The following is a 23,873-nucleotide window of genomic DNA, read 5'->3' as shown; positions in this document are numbered from 1 at the left end:
TTGTTTTATCTCGACTGAGCTTCCCACTCTAAATTGGTCAGGCCTGAAGCTGCGTTTATTCTGGTTATTCTCAGCTTCTCTCCTTTTTCCTTCTGCCTCCTGATCTTATTTTACTTATTGGTCCAAACATTAGGAACACTAACTCCTCGCCTGTCCAAAACGTGCCTGATGGCTCGGCCTCCGGTACTGATGCTTTAACTTGCATACAAATGAATACTGTTGATTTGAGATGAGAATTAGTACCAACAACATGAAAGACATTTACATTTTTTATAATCTATTATGCACAGATGTTAAGTCCTGTGATCGTTTCTCGTTTCAATGATAATGAAGGCTGCATTTAAAAATAGAACACATAACGAAGAGAGAGAGAGAGAGAGAGTGCGGGAAACCTTTGTTCAGAAGATTTGTGCTTATTCTGGTTTTGAACTGCTCGTGGGAAGTAGCCTAAGAGTCTGCTCATTTTTTATTAAAAGCTCTGTTTTTCTCTGTCTACTTTTTATTTTGTCGTGTGAAATAACTTTTATGGAGCTGAGCTGATACTAAACTTTCATGTGAAAACACTGCAGACCACTGATTGGTCAGTCATTCACAGGCTTTCCTTTCCAGAGAAAGCTTTCCACTTCTCCCTCTCCTTACGCCGCTTCTCTCACTCTCTCTCTTTTCAATTCAAGGGGCTTTTATTGGCATCAAAGTTTCAAGAACTATGTTATGGTATGTTGATACATATTGGGCAACAAGATATGCCCTCTCTGCTTTTCCTAGGACTATTTTTAATTTTGAGAGGTCATTAAGCTCCTGAGCTGTTCCTTATTTTATTGACTGTTTTACATTGTTGGAGGAAGTAGTTATCTCTCTCTCGCATTGCCGTGCTTGAAATACGAGGAAGAGGATTTGTCCTGTTCTTTGTATTAACTTCTGCATTAGTTAGATGTAGTGAATGGTTGAAAAGGAGAAATGTAGAGGATGTAAATGAAACAGAAACGATGAGCGTCTGATTCCACAGTGAATCACCTGTTGCGTGTGTGATGGTTGTCTATTTGTGCTTTAGAACGTAACCACTGTGAAACAATCAGAAAACCTCCACCGCTGTCTATCTGTGGCTTGTCATGCTCTGAGCTCGCTCGCCCTCTCTCTCTCTTTTTCTCGTCTTTTTTAAAACGAGTCAGGAAGCTTACAAAAAAGCTTAACTTTTAACATGATCAAATGAGGATAGATGTCCTCCCTTTAACCCTCTAATGACAGCGCTGCACAGCTCTTGTGCTTATGTTGATGATATGCAGTCTTAGAGCTCAGAAGCCCTGCACTGTTACTGCAGAGTGAATTGGCATTCTGTTTGCTTGTTTATTCAAAGTTTATTAAAATTGATTGTGTCATGTGTCCAAATTGCACCAAATTTGACACTGCACTTCCTTGGGTCCTCAGCAATGCACCCACCAAATGTGAAGTAGATCAGATGAATGGTTCTCAATATACGTGAAGGAAATACATACATATAGACAAACAGAGATTCCTTCCTTTAGTAGGGAGATGAGGAACTAAGCATCAACCTAATTGAATTTAATGTTAAAACAGTGCTTTATGAGTGGCTTAAATGTATTTTTAATTGAGAGTATATGCATTATTTGCACGTTTTGTCTGATATAATGCATTTAATGCAAACAGTGGCTCACAGTTCCTTGTATTTAACTTCAGTTTTACTATTTTACATGCAATCTTTGCATATATTTGCTATGTAATGGCAGACCGACGCTTAGATTGTGACAAGAATAGGATAACCTTGAGTGTAGCGAATTATAAATTGAATCTATTTACCACAAACGAGAAGTAGTGGAGCTTGTGTGAAATAAAGTATGTTGTATAGGTGTGTGTTCAAAGTGAATGATAAAGCAACAGAAAACTATGCTGCAGACATATGTAGGTAAACAAGATTTGACCTTACCGTATCATCAGCTGATAGTGTTGCCTTTATGTACAGACCGTGCAAAAGGACAAACAGGGCAAGCCAGTAAAGTGGCAATACAATTAGGAAAAACCTGTTTGTTCATCTTAATATGTATTGTAACCACATCACCCAGCCTACGCTATATTACCTGATGGCCTTTAAAAATGTTTACATACAGTAAAAAACTGAGATTTGAAATAAAAAAACTGAGATGCATTAAGATTTTTTTCCTTGCATCCTGATTAAAATCAAATTTGGATGCTCCTAGATATATCCAGCCCTAATTTTTGACGTTGTATGTCTCTGTTTCTGTGTGTGTGTTGTGTGTATGTGAGAGCAGAACTGAACAGCGTGGAGCTGCAGGGCTGCAGCAGTGACAACAGTCTGAACAGTAATGCCAGCCTTCCCAGCGTCCAGAGCCACCGGCGCCACACTGAAAGGAGAGTGGCCAGCTGGGCCGTCTGCTTCGAGAGACTGCTGCAGGATCCCGTGGGCGTCCGCTACTTCTCGGTAACACAAGAGCACATGACGGCTGGTGGCAAATGCACATTCACAAGGACACATAGGCTGTCTCCAACTGTGAAAGAGACATGAATTAAACCTTTCACAATGAAATAAAAATAATAGAAAGAAGAAATTATATAGAAATGATTTTGTTAACTGAGTATTCCACTAACTTAAAGCCTTCTATTTCGGGAAATCACATATATCATTGCTAAAACTGACTGCACTTCTTTTAGAGACATTTGGGGCCTAACCATTTGGTCAGGCATGTCAGGACATGTTCTGTATCCACATTACTGCATTTTTATCATATTCTAAACTGACCTTTTCAGTTAATTGTCTCTATACAGCTGGTATTCTCTTAATTGTTGTAGGTGTTATACTAAGGACACATCTGTCTCCATATTAGATATATTTGTATTTCTTTGTGCTGCAGGAGTTCCTAAAGAAAGAGTTCAGTGAGGAGAATATCCTCTTCTGGCAGGCTTGTGAGTTCTTCAGTCACGTCCCAGAGAATGACAAGAAACAGGTAAAACACATACAAGCACATAGTCAGATCACACTCATCTATCTGTTCACACCCCTTCTAGCACAGCTGGAGGAAATGTGTTATTTAGCTCTCTTCACTCCTCATCTTCTTTGTCCGCCCCGACTCTCTCCTCATCTTCTCCAAGTTATCTCAGCGAGCCAGAGAAATCTACAACAGCTTCCTGTCCAGTAAAGCCACCACACCGGTAAACATAGACAGTCAAGCTCAGCTGGCTGACGACATCCTCAACGCCCCGCAACCCGACATGTTCAAGGAGCAGCAACTGCAGGTAGCGTATACATAAAACAAACGCACACGCATCAAGAGAGTTCACTGGCAAAACTAAAGGTGATTAGCAAACACTTCTGTGAAACAGGAAGCATCTGATCCAGAGGCTATACTTAGATGACACTGACCTCTGACCTTCCCTGATGGGAGGGGAAGTGAAAGCTTTCCCTCGAGGACAAATTATTATCACTGATAAAAAAAACCTGAAACAAAACAGACCCTTATTGAAAATGTACTAGTATTACAGCGCTGGGTGCTCACACAGCATAAGGTCAACTATTCATCTTCGCCTGCTGTCTAGCATCATGGATGTGAATGGCCTCTTAGATCGGAAAGTGTGGTGGGGGGGAGGGGGGTCGCTGAAAAGGTCTATTGATTTCAACAGCTGAGCTCAGATGTTCAAACTGATAAGAGTCACAAGGCTAGAAGGATATTCTCATCATCACCGTCTATATTTTTACACATCAAACATGCACACATATTCTCTCTGAGACACACACACACACACACACACACACACCCACACAAACACACACACACACATCAAAGCCCGATATGAGTTTTTCCAAAATACCCCTGGGCTCATCAAGATCTCGTGGCGCCATTGACTCAGGATCTCGGGTCAGACTTATACACGCATGAGCTGTTGAACATACACATATACAGCCACAGTCTCACCGTCCTCTTTTCCTTTTGTTCTCTCCCTCCACGTACGTGTAACTTTAACGTGAAACGCACAGTCTTTTGTGTGTCAGCAGCCATCCAATGAACATGACCAACCTCAAAGGGCTGCTAAAGCCTTTCAGCATCAGTATGCATCTTTTCGTTATCAATCCATTCTGTCGCTGCCATCTCTCCTTTTCTCAATCCTCTCTAATCCTCCTCTTTTCTTCATTCTGTTTCCTATGCTAATTTTTCCAATCCTCCTTTTCCATCTTCCTTCCTGTATTTTTTTTGTTGCCCACTGATCGCTCCTTTCCTTCCTTTTCAGATCTTCAACCTAATGAAGTTCGACAGCTACACGCGGTTCCTCAAGTCTCTGCTGTACCAGGAGTGTATGTTGGCGGAGGTGGAGGGCAGACCCTTGCCCGACCCTTACCACGTTCCCAGCAGCCCCACCTCCAAACACAGCACCACCGGCTCCGACCGCTCTAATCTCTCCACACCTAAGAAGGTAAAAACACGCACAGCTTATAAATATGAGTATAAATAAGGATCACAGACTTCCTTAAAAAAATGGTTCATTGCGACTCTAGTTGAAGTCTCAGTATTTCCATTAGCAGAACAGATGAAAGGTTTTGCGCTGAGTCGGGCTTGTCTCTTCAACTGTGTCTCTGTGCACTCTAATGAGCTTGCTGCAGTTGCAAACAGCTGCGTCTATCCCACTTCAGTCACTTTGTTTGTTTCTAACAGGAGGACAAGAAGAGCAAGTCGGGTCGATCTTTGAACGAGGACAGCCATCCCGGTCATGATTCAGGAGACCGGAGGAAAGGCATGTTCTTCTCCTGGTCACGCAACAGGAGCTTCGGCAAAGGGCCCAAGAAACGAGAGCTGGCTGACTTCAACTACAGTCAGTAGTTTTCTTTACTTTACTTCTTCTTCTTCTATTTAAGCGCTTTATTTTTAAAACAAGGCTCTCTTCCTGAAAGTGTAAAACTTAAACATATCTGTTGCTTATTTAATAACACAGATCACTCGACATATCCTTAATATTCGTTTAGCTGTGGTTGCCCCCAAATATAGCAAAATCAACACAGCCGAATCACTGCTATTCTAACTACAGAGGCAAGTTGAGCAAGGGCCTATTTTTCATGTTGGATATGAGTAGAGAGTTTTAGAATTACTCCCTTGTTTGTCTTTCTTGCAGACACTGCTGACACGTGTATTATTTTTCAGATTTCTCCGGCAGCAACGGTCGGCGTGAATCCCAGGGTTCGCTGTCTTCAGGAGCCAGTCTGGAGCTCGGAACGTCGGGGTCAGGGAGGAACGAGGTCAGTCTGGAAATAGACGTCACCAGATAATCAGTTTAGGCATTTGCAGCAATGGGAACATAGACATGTCAGCATAAAGATGTTTTATCTTCGCTCTCTTCCTCTCATTTCGTTTATCTGCTCTAAAAGTAACTTGGAATAAAAACATTAAAATGACTGAAATAACATCATTAAAAACAGCCTGTTTTTCCTGCTCTCTAAGCTCTATTGTTTCTCTTATTGTTTTAACCCTCTTTGTACTGTCTTATCTGCTCTCTTCCTCCCTGTCTCTGTTTCTGTTTTCTTCCTCCAGGGCGATGTTTCCCGTGGTGCAGTATCAGTGTCAACAGAGCGTGGAGGAGGCAGCGCCCCCTTGAGGCAATGTAACATAAGCTTGCCGGACGGCTCGTGTTGCTCCGTGCCACTCAGAGCCGGAGTGTCCATCAGGGATCTGCTGCTCGGACTCTGTGAGAAGCTCTGCATCAACCTGGCAGCTATAGACCTCTTCCTGGTCGGAGGGGAGAAGGTACGACACAAATGGGTTTGGCGTTGACCCAAATGTAGTTTTTGGGCTTTAAAGGTTCTGTGAAAAACATGGTCAAGTTTGCTTACTTTAAAAAAAGTATAAATTATCATTTTAAAGCTGCCTTATTCATTACTTCTATATGAGCGTTTTAGTATCTTTTGGGTCTTTGTTTTGGTTTTAACTATTTGAGTTCAGTCTCACTGAATTACCAACATGATAGCCATATAAACGTTATATGGTTGTTATGAAGATGTGCCCCCAAGTAGCAACAACAAAGAAATATGAATGTATTTTTTTTAATATAAAAAAGTGTTTTAGAGCAGTAATTGTCACAGTTTTATTATCTTCTGCTTTATTTATTGTATGACCATGGGCCATTTTTTTATGATAACTTCTCTCTGTGTTTCTCTGTCTCGCTCTCTCAGCCACTTGTTTTGGACCAAGACTGTATGACATTGTGCTCTCGAGACCTCCGATTAGAAAAACGCACTCTCTTTAGGTCAGTAATATGCAGTCGTCATCAGTTTTTCGCTAATTATAACTTTTGTAACCAGTTCTTGATATGTTGTTACCACTAACACTACAGCTACAGAGCCCTACAGGAAGTCATTATTCTATTCTCTTTTGTTCCAGACTCGACTTGGTCCCCATTAACCGTTCGGTGGGTCTAAAAGCAAAGCCCACCAAGCCAGTGACCGAAGTCCTCAGGCCTGTGGTGGCCAAATATGGCTTGCACCTCTCTGAGTTGGTGGCACGCATTGTAAGCCCCCCCCACCACACTCAGCCTATATACTTGTAGACAGACAGAAACAGACAAACAGGTGCTGATAAAGTTATACTCATTTCATATGTGTGTGTATGTTTGATGCAGAGCGGGGAGTCGGAGCCTTTAGATCTAGGTCTTCCTATATCCAATCTGGATGGGCTGCGAGTTGTATTAGATATAGCAGAACACACTTCTGAAAAAGGTAAGGAACACACACACACACACACACACACACACACACACACACACACACACACACACACACACACACACAACAAAAATTAGCTCTACTGTCTCATTTATTATCATTTTCACCAGTGTTGTTACATCTACCTCTCTGTCCTCCATCAGACAAACAGAAAGCAGCTCCCTCTAAGAGCCACGTCCCGCCCTCTACAAGCAGAAACCAATCAACAACAGTAAGATCCCCTCCAACTTCTTACTTCACATTTTTTTCACCCCCTCTCGCTCTGGAATGTTCCATAACCCACTGAATGTCTCCACTTCCTGGTTGATGATGTCACGCTACTAAGTGTCTCCCTCGCTGTCTTCAATCACCCACGTCTGTTTTGCGATGTGTCGTAAATGTGCACAGGTGTATGATTTGTGTCTGTGGCAGTGTGTGGGCTGTTTGTGTGTGTGTGTGTGTGTGTGTGTGTCATGTCATGTGGGGGCCGAGACCCCGTCACACTCTCGGGGATCCTAATGTTCCGTAATTGTGGTCTGCCTGCGGCCGAATGCATCATCAACTTTTGCTCTCTGGTTTGCTGGTTCTCTCTCTTCCATAACAAACCCATTGGCCGGGCGATAAAAGCCCAGCCTGGATGAGGCTTTCGCTGGGTCTCACAACCCCCAGAAACTCCCTCTTTCCAGTTGGAAAGGATTTAGTTGGTGGTGGTAGTTCTTTCTATTGCTGTCTAGGTTTTTTCTTGATATTACTGGGCTTTTACCTTAATGAAGACCATCTGAAGTGGTCCTTCATGAGAATCGTTTTTAAAATAGACATTTTCCCACCTCCAGGGTAGTGTGTGGCTCTTTAGTAGTAGATAGTTGGTCCCTCTGGTGTTGTGGTGTGTTTCACTGTTAGCCTACATGTTGGTGATGTCTAGTACACACTGTTGGACATCGTGGTTGAATGGAACATCCTACCTGTCTTTAATTAGAAATGCTGTTTCTACTAGAGTTATTTTCAATCAAGGTCATTCATTATGGATTACATCAAACCGACAATCATATTATTTTTATCCAATCATCTGAAAACAGTCGCCATCATTGAAACATGTGCCCCCCCCCCCCCCCCCCCCCCCCCCCCCCTCCTCATCCCCTTCATCAAATTGCTCCCATTTTAGAAACTCCTCACCATCAGTAGCATTAGTCCCTCCACGTGTTGTCATTACTTGTGCCCATAATTGCACCATCTTGACTCATCAGGGCTCTAATGCCCCGCTCCACTTTCCTTGTGGCCCCCAGGGGGAGGACAGGCCGTCAGGGAAAGCCGGTTCAGCCCACCCCCATGGGGAAAACGGCAAGGCTGGGCCCAGCCCTAACACAAGCAGCCATCCCTTACCCAACCACTCTGTTTCTCTCCATAAGGCTCCGGAGAAAAGAAAGCAGAAAAAGATAAATATAGACGAAGCTGAAGGTAAAGATGAAACGACCTCCCTCTCTTTCTTTTGTGACCTCTTGTTCCTGTAGCTGTGTTGCAATGATCACACTAACCCTTTTTTGCCTTGTCTGCAGTAATGCAGAAGCAGCACCAAATGCTTTCGGAGCTAGCTAGCTACATGTAGCACAGTCACCTCTGCTCACACTGAATGTAGCTTTGACTTGTCTAACTGATTAATACACACCCTCTGCTGCATGTTTTCTCAATTATAATCAATGTGTTTCACTGTTTTCAAGATGTTATTTTTGGTGATTATTCATTTGTGTGTGTGTGTGTGTGTGTGCGCGCACATGCACGAAAATGTGCGTGTGTTTGTGTGTCTGCACATGTGTGTGTTTCTGTTTGTATGTGTGCGTGAAAGCAGAGTTCTTCGACCTCATATCCAAAGCTCAGAGCAACCGAGCAGACGACCAGCGAGGCCTGCTAAACAAAAGCGACCTGCAGCTCCCAGACTTTCTGCGCCTGTCGCCAGCGGCAACCAACCAGGCTGCGCCTCCTCCCTACGACCCCGAGCCAAGTTGCTCCACCCCTAATTCCCGTAACCCCAACAACGGCAGCTTCCCTAGCAGCGGTCGCCAGGGCAATAAGGCGAACGGCAACGACAGGGGAGGCGGCACCCACTCGCTCAATGCAAGCCATCAGTCCCACAGCTTGGACTCTGCACTGGGCACTGAGAGTGGAGGGGGGAGGAAAGCCAGACCACCTCCTCCATTTCCTGGCACCATCTCCCCCATCCACCCATCCCAGGCCGCCCAGCGTGGTCTCCTCCAGGACTCTGGCAGGGGAGAATCAGTCCAGATGCTGGAGGAGGACACCCGGTCTGATCTGACTCTAGTGGGAGAGGGAGACATTAACAGCCCCAGCCTCAACTACATCACTCCCTCACCCCTAACGTGCAAACCCTACCCCCGACCCCAACAACAAGCACAGGACGGTCGGCCTAGCTCAGGTACCTCCCCCGTGTGAACTCTATAAACTTTTGAACTTTCACCTCTTCCTTCACCTGACCGCGAGCGGGACTGGAGACCCCTTTAAAGTCAGTTTGAAGTTCCTTGTCGGGCCATTTTCAGCTCAGACCTCGAGAACTCTCGGGCTGCGGCTGAATGGCCCAGAATGCATCCAGATCTCCTCCCTTCCCCTCCTCCAAGAACACGTTTTAATTTAACAAATCACAGTTTAAAATTACAGAAACTTTTAACTCCATATTCAAGTGTAAAAATACAGTTAAAGCTCACAACTAATGTAAAAAAACACAGAGCTAAGACCCTCATCTCAGAAAATAGAAATAAATGTTCATTTAGTCAAATAGTGAGTTTATGTAGTGATGTATGCACTACCTTCTGTCCAGCATCTACTTAAGCAAACAGGTCAGGCACATGAAGAGAGGAAAGATGGATGCATTAGGCTTGGATGGAGCTTGTCCTTGGAATTTCCCCTGCGTGGTGTGTATCTGTGTGAACTTTTGAGCGGACTTGCTGTGGAATTTTGTTTGTGGAGACGTAAGCTTGAGGTCGAGCTCAGGACGACTCGGCGACGACCAGTGCCAAACTCCCTCCTCCTCCAGCCCCTCCCAGTGTACAGAACCTAACAATGCACTTTAGCCAATTACAAACAAGACTTCACACATTTTTAAAAATCATTTCCCTCCCTCTTTTTTTTTTGTACTTTGAACTCACAGTTTGTTTCATGCTATAGGTGGTTGAGCTTCCCTAAGTTCAGAAAAACAGCTTATATTGGCTAATAATCATGCGCTCCAGATCCAGAGTGGTATGGAAGCTACTTTATCGTCCTTCTAAGCAAACCATGTGTTATTTTCAAACTTATTACACGCTTTTGAACACACTGCACGCTGACCCTATAAATACAGATGTATGCTTACAGTACTATGGACGCACACATTTTGCTCAGCTGTTCTTTATCGACCCCGAGCACAGTGCACTCTGTGTCTCCCAACGCTCTCCTCTCACCTCAGGCCTTTCTCGTGTCACTCATGAAAAACAGACTATAGCGACGACGACGCACATATGGAATCTCGCTATCCGACCAAATAACCCAGAAAGTTCTGCACCGATTGTACATGAGCAGTTTTCTCTTTTTTTTCATCTCCATCCTCTACTTATTCTTCTTTGCACTACATCGCGCAGCATCTGTTTTTGTTTTGTTTCTTCTTCTTTTTTTCTCTCTCTTTTTAAACGAGTTTTCACAGTTTAGCAATTCAATGTTTGGAGCTGTCATTTCCTGCAGGGACTCAGCTGGAAAAACTGGACTAACAAAGGCAAAACGTTTCACTTTTCACAGTTCCTACTTTATCATGTGCTATACTCTCAAGAAAACATTAATTTATCCCACATCCTTTTTAATTTTCACTATCTTATCAGTTAAAAGTATTACTTTGTATATAGTCAAGTTGGTGAAATCACAGTGTTACTGTAGTCATTGTTGAATTTGCAACGCAGCCACGCTGTTTGCTTCAGTTGTGTCACGGTAGAAATCGATTCTCCTCTGTTCTGTTCAGTTGACTGTACTGTCTGTAAATAGATCAAATAAATGTTTTAGAGTTTAAACTCTCTGCAGAGCCTCATGTGATTAGCCTCCTTTCTTTTCTTAGACTTTTCAACAAGATCCGAGACATTCGATTCTCCTCGCTTCATTGTTCATGAGTATGTGCAACCACATTTGGACTCCGCACTTCTCTGCATCGGGATCAATGTTTACATCGAGGTTTTATATGCGCACTCATATTCTGATTGTCAAAAGAGTAGATTGACGTTTTTGGGAATGGTTACTCATGTCTGTCTGTTAAATAAGGTAGAACCATTCACCTAGCAGCACCTTTTTGCAGCACATGTGCCATATAGATATGTCTTGTTATGTCTTGTTTGTGTAATCCGTGTTTAAAAACAACAAATAGCAGTTTTGATGAAGGGTTGTGTGCCAGACTATTTATTTGACACGAGCAGCGACTTCCTGGTGACTGCCGGTTGCCCTGGCGACCTCAAAGTAATAACAAGACTCCATAAAGTTAATGCCAAGAAAGATTCTGGCACGCAACCCACGATGAAACCTCAACATAGCATCTAACAACTGAGGTTTGTAAGAATTAAACAAACAACATGCAGCGTGTTCATTACTGATCTTTAGAGGTGTTCAGACAGATTCTGTCACCTTTCCCACTGCCAGACTGTGGTGTTTGCTGTTTTTTTCCAGCCTTAATGCTTTATATTTAGTTTACAGAAACGATGGGCAACAAAGTGAATAAAGGCAGTTCCCAATAAATCTAATTATCCTTTCAATGTCAAATGGAATAACTATCCTTGCTATTGCTGGCATATCTCATATCTTAAATTGATCAGGAGCCATTCTACTTGAAATGCTTTGCCAATACCAGCAAAGAAGATTTTTCTGTTTTTGACCTCTGTCCACCTCACCCTGTCACACACTCTCCTATCTATCTTACTTGATATTCATCTCCTCTTTCTGTTTCCTGTTCTTTCCTCTATATAAATGTGTGTGTGTGTGTGTGTGTGTGTGTGTGTGTGTGTGTGTGTGTGTGTGTGTGTGTGTGTGTGTGTGTGTGTGTGTGTGTGTGTGTGTGTGTGTGTGTGTGTGTGTGTGTGTGTGTGTGTGTGTGTGTGTGTGACAGGGCTTTTGTTCTGGGGTACAAAGCCTTTTGGGGGTACTAGGCTATTAGCTATGCATCGGTTCCCCTCTGCTCAACGCCTTGTTAGGCAAGCTTTGTCATGCTGGGCTCTTTGGTAGCCCACAAACAAAACTAAGTTCTTTTCCCTCATCCGGACACACACACACACACTCATTTCCACTTCACACATACATGCTCGCGCTCACACACAGCGCCTACATCTGTGTGTGTCTTTAGCATCACATGATGGTCTTATTCTGTAGTGGTTTTCATTAGAATAATTCTTCAGTGTTTTTTGTTGTGTTTGTGTTTCCTCCGGTACTGACATGTGACAACAGCAGCCAACTGATTGTATTTAACCAGTCTATATAATTAACCCGTCCGTCTCTGGGCAGAAAATACAGAGAGAAAGAGAAAGCGAGAGAGAGAGAAATACTTTTGCCTGTACCACTTTTTTCTCTCTCACTCATGCACAAACACACTCACTCACACACACCCACACACACACAAAAAAAAAAGTCCAGTTCCTGCCTGAGTGTGATGTATGAGTCTGCAGGATTTGTTCGAGTGTTTCTTAGAAGACTGTCAGAGAAATGTCGGACAAAATAAAGTGGAAAGGACAAAAAGATCTGTTGTGTACAATAACAAGACAGTGGGGGGTTTTATCAGAGCAGATACAAAGTCCTTTCCATTCCCAAAGTGTTGACAAATAGTAAAAAAAAGTACTGATTTAAGAGCATAAACACACTTTCACCAACACAGATTTCAGTAAAATCTTTATAAAAACCCTAATTTAAATACAAAGTAAGAGCAGAGGTTTCTTCAAAGCAAACTGATCCCTGGGTGTGATTCCTGCTACAGGACCCAGTTTGTTACCTTATTGTTGCTGTAATTGCATGGGAAAACCTTGCACACAGAAGCTGTTATACCAATACAGTTTTTGGCTCTTGTGTTTCAATTCACTGGTTCTTTCTGGGAGCGCTGCCCATGTGTCCACTGATCAACAAAAGCTCTCTGCTGTGGTGCGTTTACAGCTCGCCACCTCAAACGGCCCCATCTGCTGGTGAGAGGAGAAACTTTTTAAAAAATGGTGGATGGATGAAGAGAGGGAGAAGATTTTTTTCCTTAATTTTCCAGATTGCACTGTATGATACCTTTGGGTTGAATTAAACTAATTAAAACATATTGTAATGCTCAATTGAGAGCTTAACTATTTCATGTACTTTCAGCTACTTTAGTGCATTTTAAGATTGCTCTTTCACTCTAATTTTTTTGGAGAAGAAGAATAGTCTTTGGTACAATCACCAGTCTGTGGTCTTTGGTTTTGAAAATCTAGCAGGACATAGATAAATAGATACATAGATAAAGCACATTCATCTTCAATATATGTACTTATAATCAGTGTTGGGAATGATGTTACGCAATTTATCACAAAATAAATGTAACTGTAATCTGTTAGTTACTGAGAAAAAAGTAACAATTAAATTGGTTGTTGATGATTACAAAGGAGGTTACATCTGAAGTCACACCTTTAAGATTTTGCTCAGGAGGGTTTTTCCCTCATTTTTTAATATTTAACATGTTACTGAATACATATGTTGCTGTTTTTAATGCTTTGAAAACAATACGTTTTTATATTTTATAAACAGATCATGATGTGGGCTTATTTGGAGCACACACGGGTTTATATGGTGTCACAGTACCAATTAAGCCCATGCTAGACTTTTGACTTTTTTTTATAAAATACATATTTTTTATATTCCAAACTCTACATGAACTAATGAATACATTTTCAAATGAGAGATAAAACTCCCTTAAAAAATCATGTCATTATCCATGAAAAACACCTGAACTTAGATGTAGGTGCTTAATGGGCACACTTACCCTAAGGGCTGAAAACATTGGTTAGAAATGTTAAAAAGTAATCATAAAGTAATCAAATGTAATAAGTTACATAACTTTGATTAAGTAATTGAAATAGTCCCATTACTTATTTTATTTTAAATAGACTAACTAGTAATCTGTAACCTATTACATTTCCAAAGTAACCTTCCCAACCCTGCTGATAATGTCCTTGCAGCTGAGTAATATTAAATACAAGTTGCAGCACTTCTATGAGTCACAAGAGGACTGCATCATTGTCATCCATTGAGCCACAACACTAGAAAAAAAAGATGACTCAAAATGTATATCTTGTACCTTCATTTCAATCTTTCCTTCACTGCTTCTGTTTGTAATGAGAATGTATCACAACAGACAATTTTAAATGTGACAGCAGGAAAAACACCGGTGGAACTAACAACATTAACAACGGCTCTGTTCCCAAGATCGTCGTTAATTACACCTGAGCTCTTCCAACAATTCAATTTCCAAATGTCTGCTGTGTGAACGACCTAATTAAATTGATTTATCTTCACCTTTTGGAACAAGACAACGCCAGTTAAAAGAGGGGAGGAAACTAATGAATTGAGACAATAGCGATCCAGAGAAGTCTGAAGTCAAAGTCACATCATTTTTGTAGAAATGAATAAATAAATAAATAAAATAAGCGTGTGTGAAAAAAAAGAACACAACAGCTATCACCAATAAAATAGATCTTTCTGTCTGTCGGCCAGTAGATGGCAGCAGTCTGTATTAAGTGGACACAGCCTCTCTCTTCCCTCACACACACACACACACACACACAGGGGCAGTGAGCACCATCTAACCCCCTTTCCCATGATGTCATAGCCAAAGGCCAGCTTACGGATATCTGTCACATCCACTTAGTTTCCTGCTGCTTCCCTGCTCTGTGTGTGTGTGTGTGTGTGTGTGTGTGTGTGTGTGTGTGTGTGTGTGTGTGTGTGTGTGTGTGTGTGTGTGTGTGTGTGTGTGTGTGTGTGTGTGTGTGTGTGTGTGTGTGTGTGTGGGGCGTCGGGGCAGTTGGCTACAGTCTGGTCACGGCTGTCACAGTGTGATATTTGAATTTGACAGAATGAATCATCTTAATTTCTCGCTCTTTTCTTCGCGAACACATAAACACAGAAGGGGTGATGATATATTCCAGTATCAGGTCGCAGACTGTGTGTTCTTTGAGTTTGAGACTTTTTCCAACAAATTCAGAACATGTTGGACTCACTTGGTTGTTTTTTCTTTGAGTGTTTCTTTGCATGTGGATGGTTTGCAGTGGCGGTGAGTGTTTTGTTGTTTTGTCTCTTTTGTCATCTGCCTCTTCATCCTCAGGTAAAAACAGAGACAGATCGAGGGGGAGGGACAGAGGAGGAGGAGGAGGAGGAGGATTCTTAATACCCAGCAGAAGAACAACATCTTCCAACCCTACACCTCCCTCTCCATCACCTCCTCCCCTTCCCCCTCCACGACCTCCTCTTCGCTCACGACGCAAATCCAAGTCGCCTTCGTCCCGCTCCAACCACGCAACTCCAAAACGGGCCTTGGATTTGGACAAAATAGGGGCCGACTCTGAAGACACCAGGCAAACCCGTAGAGGGTCCCGAGACCTCCGGGGCTGTCAGGGTTCAGAGCGGGACAGAAAGTGGGAAGGTGTGACATTGGAGCTGCGTTGCCGCGGAAGCAGGACGAGGTCGACCGTGTACCAGACCTCAGAGGTTCCCTCCATGCTCAAATCCAAGAGGCAGACGGAGCAAAGCGAGGGCAAACGGCAGATAGACAGGAGTAAACTGAAAGCCACCTTTGTGTGAGGAGCACACTCACTCAAAGAACGTCTGCCCTGCTTGCATCCACTCTGAACAACACATTTCAAAATTGAAGTTAAGTGCCCTGTGCAGCTGCCCCCCCCACCCCCCTCCCCCCCCCTCCCCCCCAGACTACCTACTGAGGGCAACCATTAGAAGATGGCAGGCTGAGATTCATCAAAGGCTATGTCCCAATTCCACACTACATACTGGCTCTACAGCTGTAGAGTGTAACAGTAACAGAAGAAACTGCAGTCGTCAAAGCCGTCATGCATATAAGCATGAAATAGCATAACGAGTGTGTGATTTCTCAGTCTGCTTTTGATATCACTATGCACAAAGGCAATGCAGGAGCTGCTCACAGCTGCAAAAAAAAAAATCAAAAAATGAAAAGACTTCATGAATGGTGGTGAAACAGCTCCAGGAAGGAACTTGTAAAATAAAATAAAAAATAGGTGTTAGATTTTTGGGAGAACATTTAGCTTTCTCCTTCTGAAGTTTTACTGGCAGTGGCATTCAAAGGTCACCGACTTCAACTAACAATTTTATTAACAATTTCATTTCTTAATTAATTGTAAAATGGAGAAAAACATAACATCTTTACATTTGAGAAAAGCTAGAACCATGGATTGTTTGGAGTTTTTGATTCAAAACTGACCAAAATGTCCTGTTAATCAATTAATCGATTGATCATTTCAGCTCCAGTATGTAGTATGGTATCTGGACACAGCAATGCACTTAGTTAAAGGATGCACGATGCCTATCTTCATCACCACCTGTTGTGCTCCTGCAGGAGAAAACTCCACCAGTTTGATTCTACATTTTGACACAAGTCTGTCATTTTAATCAGGCAGAGACAGTGATTGCTGCACTATTAAAGTTTTTCAACATGTCTGCCTGCATACTGAATTTACAGTTAAAGGGGAACGCTCAGAGAGGAAACCCTCAGCTCACTGCTTATTTAAGGACAACACAGTGAAGCAATGACTCTCCATGACATAAATATCAGCGGTTCTGTGTTGAGGCAATTCATTACACCTGTCATTTCAAATAAATAAAGCCCCATTCTCTTACAGTAGAGGGGCCTTGGTCAAGAGCAATGAGAAACACTGAACCAGTATCCAGTAAAACCAGGAGGACGGCTGTATTCCCCTTCTGCCCTCAGGATCTGCTCATTCAGTGGACATTCATGTTTATGTAATAAATAAAAATATTTTCTGCAACCTTGTATAATAATTTATTTACAATTAAGAATCTGAAGTTATTTTGCTAATTGAACATCTTAATTGGTATTATGACTGAGGCGGCTTTCACAGATTAAACTGGATTGTCTACAGACAGAGTTGAGGCTCCTCTGATTAACATTAAGGCAACGTGAATCCCTGTCTAACACTGGGCTCAGCGCCAGTTCCATGAGTTAAGTGAAAGGTGCGCCAGTTATGCGCTTTTAATGGAATTAGCTCCACTGTAAACAATAAGCAGTTGACGCAGGATGACAACTGTACTAACTCCGTAGGGGCCCTGTCTGAGGGAGGGGGAGGGGGGGGGGGGGGGGGCTGCTGCTGCTTTGTCTCCCCGCCTAGGTGGTCTGACTGGGGAGAGAGAGTGCAGTGTACTGGCGGGGACTGCGCTATAAAGGCTATTTTGAAAAGTGACCCCTTCTCTGTGAGCAGGGAGAGCGCGCGCACACACACACACACACACACACACACACACTCTCTCTCTCTCTCTCTCTCTCTCTCTCTCTCTCTCTCTCTCTCTCTCTCTCTCTCTCTCTCTCTCTCTCTCTCTCTCTCTCTCTCTCTCTCTCTCTCTCTCTCTCTCTCTCTCTCTCTCTCACACACACACACACACACACACACACACACACACACACACACACACACACACACACACACACACACACACACCCCCCCCCCCAAACACACACACACACACACATACACACACAGCTGCTCGGAACCATGACAGAAGATGACGGATACAGTTGTCGCGGAGGGACAAGTCAAGTTTAGAGATGGAAAAAAGGTGAATTACACCAATGTTCTTCTTATTTTAAGCTTTGAAATAATACATCCAAACTTCAAGGCCGATTAGAGGAGTATTTATTGTGTAATTTACTGTTTCTTTACAAACCTCTCCACAGTGGAAGAGTCGGTGGGTCGTTCTTCGGAAGCCCTCTCCGGTCGCAGGTATGTGGAGAAACCGCTTCTATTTTTATAATCAGCTCTTGTCAGTTTTTTAAAATATGTTTTCACAGCCACACAAAATCAGCTCAGTCTATCGTATCATTCGGCACCACTCTCATCTGATTTTGTGCAGTTAAACTAATCACAACTTGTGTATTGGACTGTTGGCTGTGCGCCAAATAGCGCATAACGCAACATATCCGCGTCAACACGTGGGGGTGTTGCTCAGCAGCTCCACCAGCTGAGCTGATCGATTACTAATTGTATTTATTCAACTGAGCTAAATCAGTGGGGACAGGAAGGCTTTCTAGTGCCACTTGGAGTTAAGGTTAATTATTTGTTGAGCCTCCAAACACCAGCGTAAACTGTGGAGTAACTTTAATCTAACAGGTGTTTTCTCCACAAAGTTGTTAGAGGAAAAAACCCCACGTGTCTTAAAACAAAAACTGGGATCACTTGAGATGCTGTGAGGATAGATACTGAGCCTCTCTGCATAAGCTTGAGGCTCAAGCTGTGTCCTTGAAGGAACTGGCAGGAGTGGTGTGAATGATGATGTACTGTGTGTGTGTGTGTGTGTGTGTGTGTGTGTGTGTGTGTGTGTGTGTGTGTGTGTGTGTGTGTGTGTGTGTGTGTGTGTGTGTGTGTGTGTGTGTGTGTGTGTGTGTGTGTGAGAGAGAGATCTGTCATAGGTTACTTTTGGAAACAAATGTCAAACTTAGGAGCAGTTAATTGGGAACAGCTTGTCCAATTTTGGGGTCAGTGGTTAAAGGTTTAGGCAAGTAGTAGTGATGGTAAAGCTAAGGTAAGTATCCAGGAAATGAATGTAAGTCTATGTAAATACCCCTACAAAACTGACAGAGGTAAGACTGTGTGTGCGTGTGTGTATGTGCATTGACTTTCATCACCAGCTGTGCCAACCGATCAGTTCATTGTTTCAGAGGTTTGTTATGACAGCTGTGCCATAAACGCAGGCAGGAACGCAGCAGGGATTACAAAAAAGTGACAGTGTTGTTATTCTGCTATTAATCAGAAAATTGACTTTTGAGCCTGTCAGTGTTTAAAGCTTGTGTGTGTGTGTGTGTGTGTGTGTGTGTGTGTGTGTGTGTGTGTGTGTGTGTGTGTGTGTGTGTGTGTGTGTGTGTGTGTGTGTGTGTGTGTGTGTGTGTGTGTGTGTGTGTGTGTGTGTGTGTGTGTGTGCCTCAGACTGTCTGTCTCTGCTGGTGTATAAGGAGAAGAAGAAAGCGAGGAGAAGAGCAGCGGCCATAAGGAGAGGCTGAATGTAACACTGGAGGTATGTATATGTTTGGCTGCAGTAGACCAAAGTGTTGCAGCCTCTGATCTGAAGTGCAGGTGAACTGCAGCGGTGGCAGTTTTATTACAGCGCTTTAATGGATACCTCAGGGCCTCCTGCTGCTATCATGAGACTGCTGTCACATGTACACTGGGGTAGATCAAATAATGTTAATGCCGCACAGATGGGGGACTTGAAGTGGGTCACATTAGAGTGAATGCCAGTCAGAATTTGTCAGCTAGAAAAGAGGTCTGGCAGTCAGCTGTATGAGACTTCAAATCAAAGAGGAGGGGGGGGGAAACTAAGGAAACAAGTCTAAAGAGAGCAAATCATCTGTGTCCAAAAGCATTAGTCAAAAACGATGCTCACAGTGTGATCCAAAAGGGATGTTTAATAACTTTTTATTAAGAAACATGAAATCAAGACATTTCGAAGCTTACATCATTGTTTTGTGTATGAAATTATAAATCCAAAGGAGCCATAGAGTCACAAGATTCACTGTAACATTAATGAGTTCAGTTTTCAGGCTGCTGCTCACTCTCTGATATTTGAAACTGCTCCGTGTTTTGCTCTAGAGTTTCAGTTTGTCGCCTCCTTTGGCTAGAACCTGACACCAGAATTTAATTTGGATATATTTAATCTGGAGAGATAATACAACAGAGGGGGAAAATTTGATTTTTACCAAATGTAGCCATCTCACAACAGTAAAAAAAGAGTATACTGGTAATACAATTGACTCTGCTTTGTCAGGGCATCTGTGGTGTGGAGCCAGGGACGGGCTTCGATGGAGTGTCCTACACCCTCTCCATCCTCTGCCTGGCACACACGCTGGTGTTGGGCTTCCACAGCCGAGACGCCATGCTGGCTTGGGATGCCCGCATCCGCTACAGCCTGGGAGAAGGTTGGTGATTTGTCCTCGTGTGGATTTGGCAGCGCTGTGTGTGATGTGCAGGGTTTTGTGTGGTGAAAGCTGGTTGCAGTTGGATAACACACATCAAAAAATGTCTGCTCTTTGTTTCTATAGAGTTTATTGTTTATTGTTGTATAGTTTTTTGTCAGGTGTTCAAATCTGGCTACTTGTGTTTTTAAGTGCATTTAGGACATTTTTTAATCATTTATCGGCCTTCAGTTGTTTCAAAGAGCTTAAATCTTTTTGGTATTTGACTGAATGCAAGGTATTCAGTGTTTGAATTCAGTGCTTTGCTTAAAAAAACATGTGCTCACTTGTAAATGTTAAAAAAAAGGAAAGAGCCACTGGAGGTCACTTTCTAAAGTGGAATTACACAGGCAGATGCAATATCTCCTCCATCACATTGGCCAATCTTTATCTGCAAAATCTGCTCTCAACTTCACAACATTCCTCTCAGTGGAGAATGGGGAATGGAAAAAAAGAGTGAACTGTGCCTAAAATTAAGTTTAAGTTTACTTAATATTATAGTGTGTTCTAAAAATTCAAGAAATATTGTGACTAAATGGTCATTTTTTAGTGTAGTATCTTTTTTGTGTGCCCCCTCTCTATCCTCAGAGACCTCTCCTGCATGATAAGAAGCTCACAAAGGTTTTCACAAGAATTGAAAAAATATTTTTCAGGGGCTTATTATCACAGTAAATCCTATATGAGACAATACAATCTTTCATCTGAACTTTTCATCAGCTCCTACCAAACACATATTTAACACTCATTTGACCTGTTGTTAAAACCTTTGGTTTCAATTATAAGTCGGTGCACAATAGAATTTGAACTTGGATGCCGCATAAATAAGTGTTTTATCTCTGCCCAAACTTTCTTTATAAAACTAGTCTTATTGTGAACATTTTCCCTCAACTATCATGAATTTTAATGACTTATTTAAATGACTCCAGTTTGAGTTTTAACTGTGCCAGGCTGTGAATTGAATGCATGCTTTTTTTTTGCACAGACAGCACTGTCAGTACCTGTAACATCTCGCTGAACAGGTAATTCGTCTTCCTCTAAAATACAGCTATTTTCTAGCCTCCATCCTTTTTATTCCCCTTAATTATGTTGTTCACAAGCAGTCTGTTGCTTCATCATCATGTGACTGTAGCATAATTGTATCTCAAACAGCAGCTGTCTTGACTTTTTCCATTAGTGCCATCTTAAATATTAAGAGCTCAGTGTCAGAGCACTAGCTCTCTTTTCTTTTTGCCTGATTATTCAAATAAAACCCCATAACACGGACACTCTCAACTCACCTCTTAGACTTTAGGGATGATTCAGTACATCCACCACAACCAACCTTGAGCTGACCTAGAAACAATCCTTTATAGATTTATATCCTCTTGTAGATCACTACAGCTCTATTTACCTAACAAAAGTCTATTTACTGCCTGCAGGTTGTCTACAATGCTGCTGCAAGGCTTTTCTCTTTAAGTGTGATTTAGCCGTCAGCTACGTCTTTGTTCTGCTGCCTGCAAGCCACACTGCACCTGGGTGTTCAGGGAGAGCTCCTCAGTTTGTTCCACATACAATTTGAAACCCAGAAGCTTCCCTTACTCTCCGCATAAAATACATTTTTTTTATGAATTTACTCACCACATAAATTCTTAGATTCTTCAGTTTGTTTTCTTTGCTTATTTAGGGTAACTTTCTTATTGTCTTGGGACTGCAAGGATAGATGATGGTAATTTTTACCCACCTGGCTCCACTAATGGGTGCTCTGTGGGTATGTAGTAGTGCATGTACAGTATGTGATGAAATACAGTATGTGAGAGGAGGAGACAGAGCTTGGCACTACAAAAGAAAGTGCCATCTGCACAAACTGAGCGATGACAAATTACTGCCAGCAGAGCCTAAAGAACTGCTAAATCATCATTATCACTGCCATCACTGTTTATATGTGTGTGTGTGTGTCCGAGTGTGTGCATTATACCGTCTCGGTTTGTTTTTATGTTCCACCTCATTTGTTAAGTGATGAATGTGCTTTATGATCAATGATACCTCTATTGTCTTAGTATGTGGGACACACACATACACTCACACCTCTCTGTCTCTCTGTCTTCCTCTCTTCAGTCCACAGATTCAGCGTTGATGTCGAGCCAGGTACTAAACTGGAAAGTGGGCCCGCCTCCCTCCACCTGTGCAACAACCTATTGGTCCTCACCAGGGGCCTGCCACCCATCGTCATCGGCCACTGGAAGTTGTCGGCGTTGCGTCGATACGGTGCCGTGCCAAATGGCTTTGTGTTCGAGGGGGGGACTCGCTGTGGATACTGTGAGTAAGAGGTGGAGATTTTTCTGCTGTGTGAATATAGACACTGCAGCCAAAAACCCAACACTGTTACACTACTAGCTAAACAGCTTTTGGCAATGTAGAGTGCCTCACATCCCTGACTCGGTGTGTGTATATTTGTGATTTGTGTGTAACTGGACAAACCTAGATCGTAAAATGTGAAATATTTTATCGCTTAAGATAAATTTAAGTTTTAGTTGCTGAGTTTCCATATTGATTAAATGTTGCACAAGAGAAGAGAAGATCAAATATTGAAAAAGTGGTTATTAGTTATTCTTTCTCTTACAGAAAGCACTATTTCTTATGTTGTTTGTTTTAAGCCAAGATGGGATTTTGAGTGACTAAAAAAACACAATCTCTTGTCACATGCAAATACAAACGTACTGTATAACTAGATAACTAGTTGATGCAGATAATACTAAGATATACTGAGATGCAGATTGAGAGTTATAAGAAAAGGATCCCAAAGTCCAAAGTCAGAGGTATCTACATTCCTCTTTTTAAAGTGTCTCCTTTAGATAAATAAACTCTCCTCCTAATTCTTCTTCCTGGGTTCGCAGAATGATAGCTCTGTCATTTAATACTAACAGGCTAATAAATAAACCCGTGATTTATCGCAGGTGTTTAGAGAGAAACTTCACCCATGTAAGAAATGAACCCACCACGCTGTACTGTAGGTCTGCCCACCAAATAATGCTGTGTGTGTGTTTGTGTGCTTGCCAAGCTTTAGCTATCCTCTGAATGTCCAGTTGATGTGTGCTTGTATGTAAAGAATTAGAGGCAGTTTTATGTTTTTGGGGTGGGGATGTGTGCACGCGCATGTGTGTGTGTGTGTGTGTGTGTGTGTGTGTGTGCGTATATATGTGTGTGTGTGTGTGTAGGAGACACAAGGACGGCAAGAAAAGTGTATAAAGGGACACTTGAAAACTAACTCTTTAGTATTTATTCTCTAGCACTTATGTGATATGTGTGTGCGCGTGTGCGTGTGTGTGTGTGTGTGCGTGCGAGCAGACTCATGGCTCCTACAGGAATAACCATGAGGTCCACAGGCTCTGGTTTCAGTGTTCTGATGAGCAACAGCTATAAATACCTGCCTCCCCTGTTGTGGTCACTCAGCCAATCACATAGTGCCCGGCGGCTAGACGGCCAATCACAGTCACTCCCTTCACCTTATGTACATATTACCCAGCAGCCTCAGGGGCGGTAGAGAGAGGCCCACTTGGCATGTCATTAAAAAACAGTGTGTGACAGAAAGAGAGAGATGTGAGAGTCAAATCGGCAAGTGACATTCCTTGCGTGACTGCAAGGTAGAAGCAGAGTGTTGGCTTACATGTTTACATGTTTATTTGTATTTGGTGAGTTATAAGACGTGCCAGCACTTGTTTAATGGAGTGTTGTCAGGTCTCACCCAGAGCATACTTTCTTCTGGGCATTTCCAAACCCAATTTTTCTATTTTCAGTCAGGTCCCAATCATTTCATACACTACCCAGAAATAACTGCAAACACTTCTATAATCTCTTATCTGTGACACTGCGCAGACACAGTCAGCATTTTGGAGCAGAGATGACAGTGTTTTTGTCCACTTGTCACCAAGCAGAGATAGTGGAACAAGAATA

The 23,873-nt window shown here is 42.5% G+C and overlaps 2 protein-coding genes across 4 annotated transcripts in view; both read left to right on the top strand.

Annotated features, from left to right (window-relative positions):
• rgs12b (regulator of G protein signaling 12b) overlaps positions 1-11,033 on the top strand; it is a 45,749-nt gene extending 34,716 nt beyond the window's left edge. Inside the window, exons 7-19 of one of the 3 annotated variants that reach the window (XM_062428157.1) lie at positions 2,286-2,455; positions 2,886-2,978; positions 3,124-3,267; positions 4,258-4,440; positions 4,680-4,836; positions 5,163-5,257; positions 5,550-5,762; positions 6,188-6,261; positions 6,396-6,522; positions 6,634-6,730; positions 6,880-6,947; positions 8,122-8,170; positions 8,559-11,033. In XM_062428157.1, coding sequence (XP_062284141.1) covers positions 2,286-2,455; positions 2,886-2,978; positions 3,124-3,267; positions 4,258-4,440; positions 4,680-4,836; positions 5,163-5,257; positions 5,550-5,762; positions 6,188-6,261; positions 6,396-6,522; positions 6,634-6,730; positions 6,880-6,947; positions 8,122-8,170; positions 8,559-9,160 — 2,072 coding nt within the window. In that variant the 3' untranslated portion in view covers positions 9,161-11,033. Of the gene's footprint in view, positions 1-2,285; positions 2,456-2,885; positions 2,979-3,123; positions 3,268-4,257; positions 4,441-4,679; positions 4,837-5,162; positions 5,258-5,549; positions 5,763-6,187; positions 6,262-6,395; positions 6,523-6,633; positions 6,731-6,879; positions 6,948-7,998; positions 8,171-8,558 lie in introns of all 3 variants that reach the window. The other 2 variants (XM_062428156.1, XM_062428158.1) reach the window with 2 other exon arrangements.
• Positions 11,034-17,225: 6,192 nt separating this feature from the next.
• dok7b (docking protein 7b) overlaps positions 17,226-23,873 on the top strand; it is a 21,990-nt gene continuing 15,342 nt past the window's right edge. The window contains 6 exon segments of the mRNA XM_062440613.1: positions 17,226-17,554; positions 17,673-17,718; positions 18,919-18,956; positions 18,959-19,006; positions 19,757-19,907; positions 22,038-22,238. Coding sequence (XP_062296597.1) covers positions 17,501-17,554; positions 17,673-17,718; positions 18,919-18,956; positions 18,959-19,006; positions 19,757-19,907; positions 22,038-22,238 — 538 coding nt within the window. The 5' untranslated portion in view covers positions 17,226-17,500.

Source organism: Scomber scombrus, chromosome 2 (assembly GCF_963691925.1).
Source record: "Scomber scombrus chromosome 2, fScoSco1.1, whole genome shotgun sequence".
In the NCBI taxonomy this organism is placed as follows: domain Eukaryota; kingdom Metazoa; phylum Chordata; class Actinopteri; order Scombriformes; family Scombridae; genus Scomber; species Scomber scombrus.
Note: the sequence above shows the minus strand (reverse complement) of the source record. Positions and strands in the feature narration are given on the sequence as shown.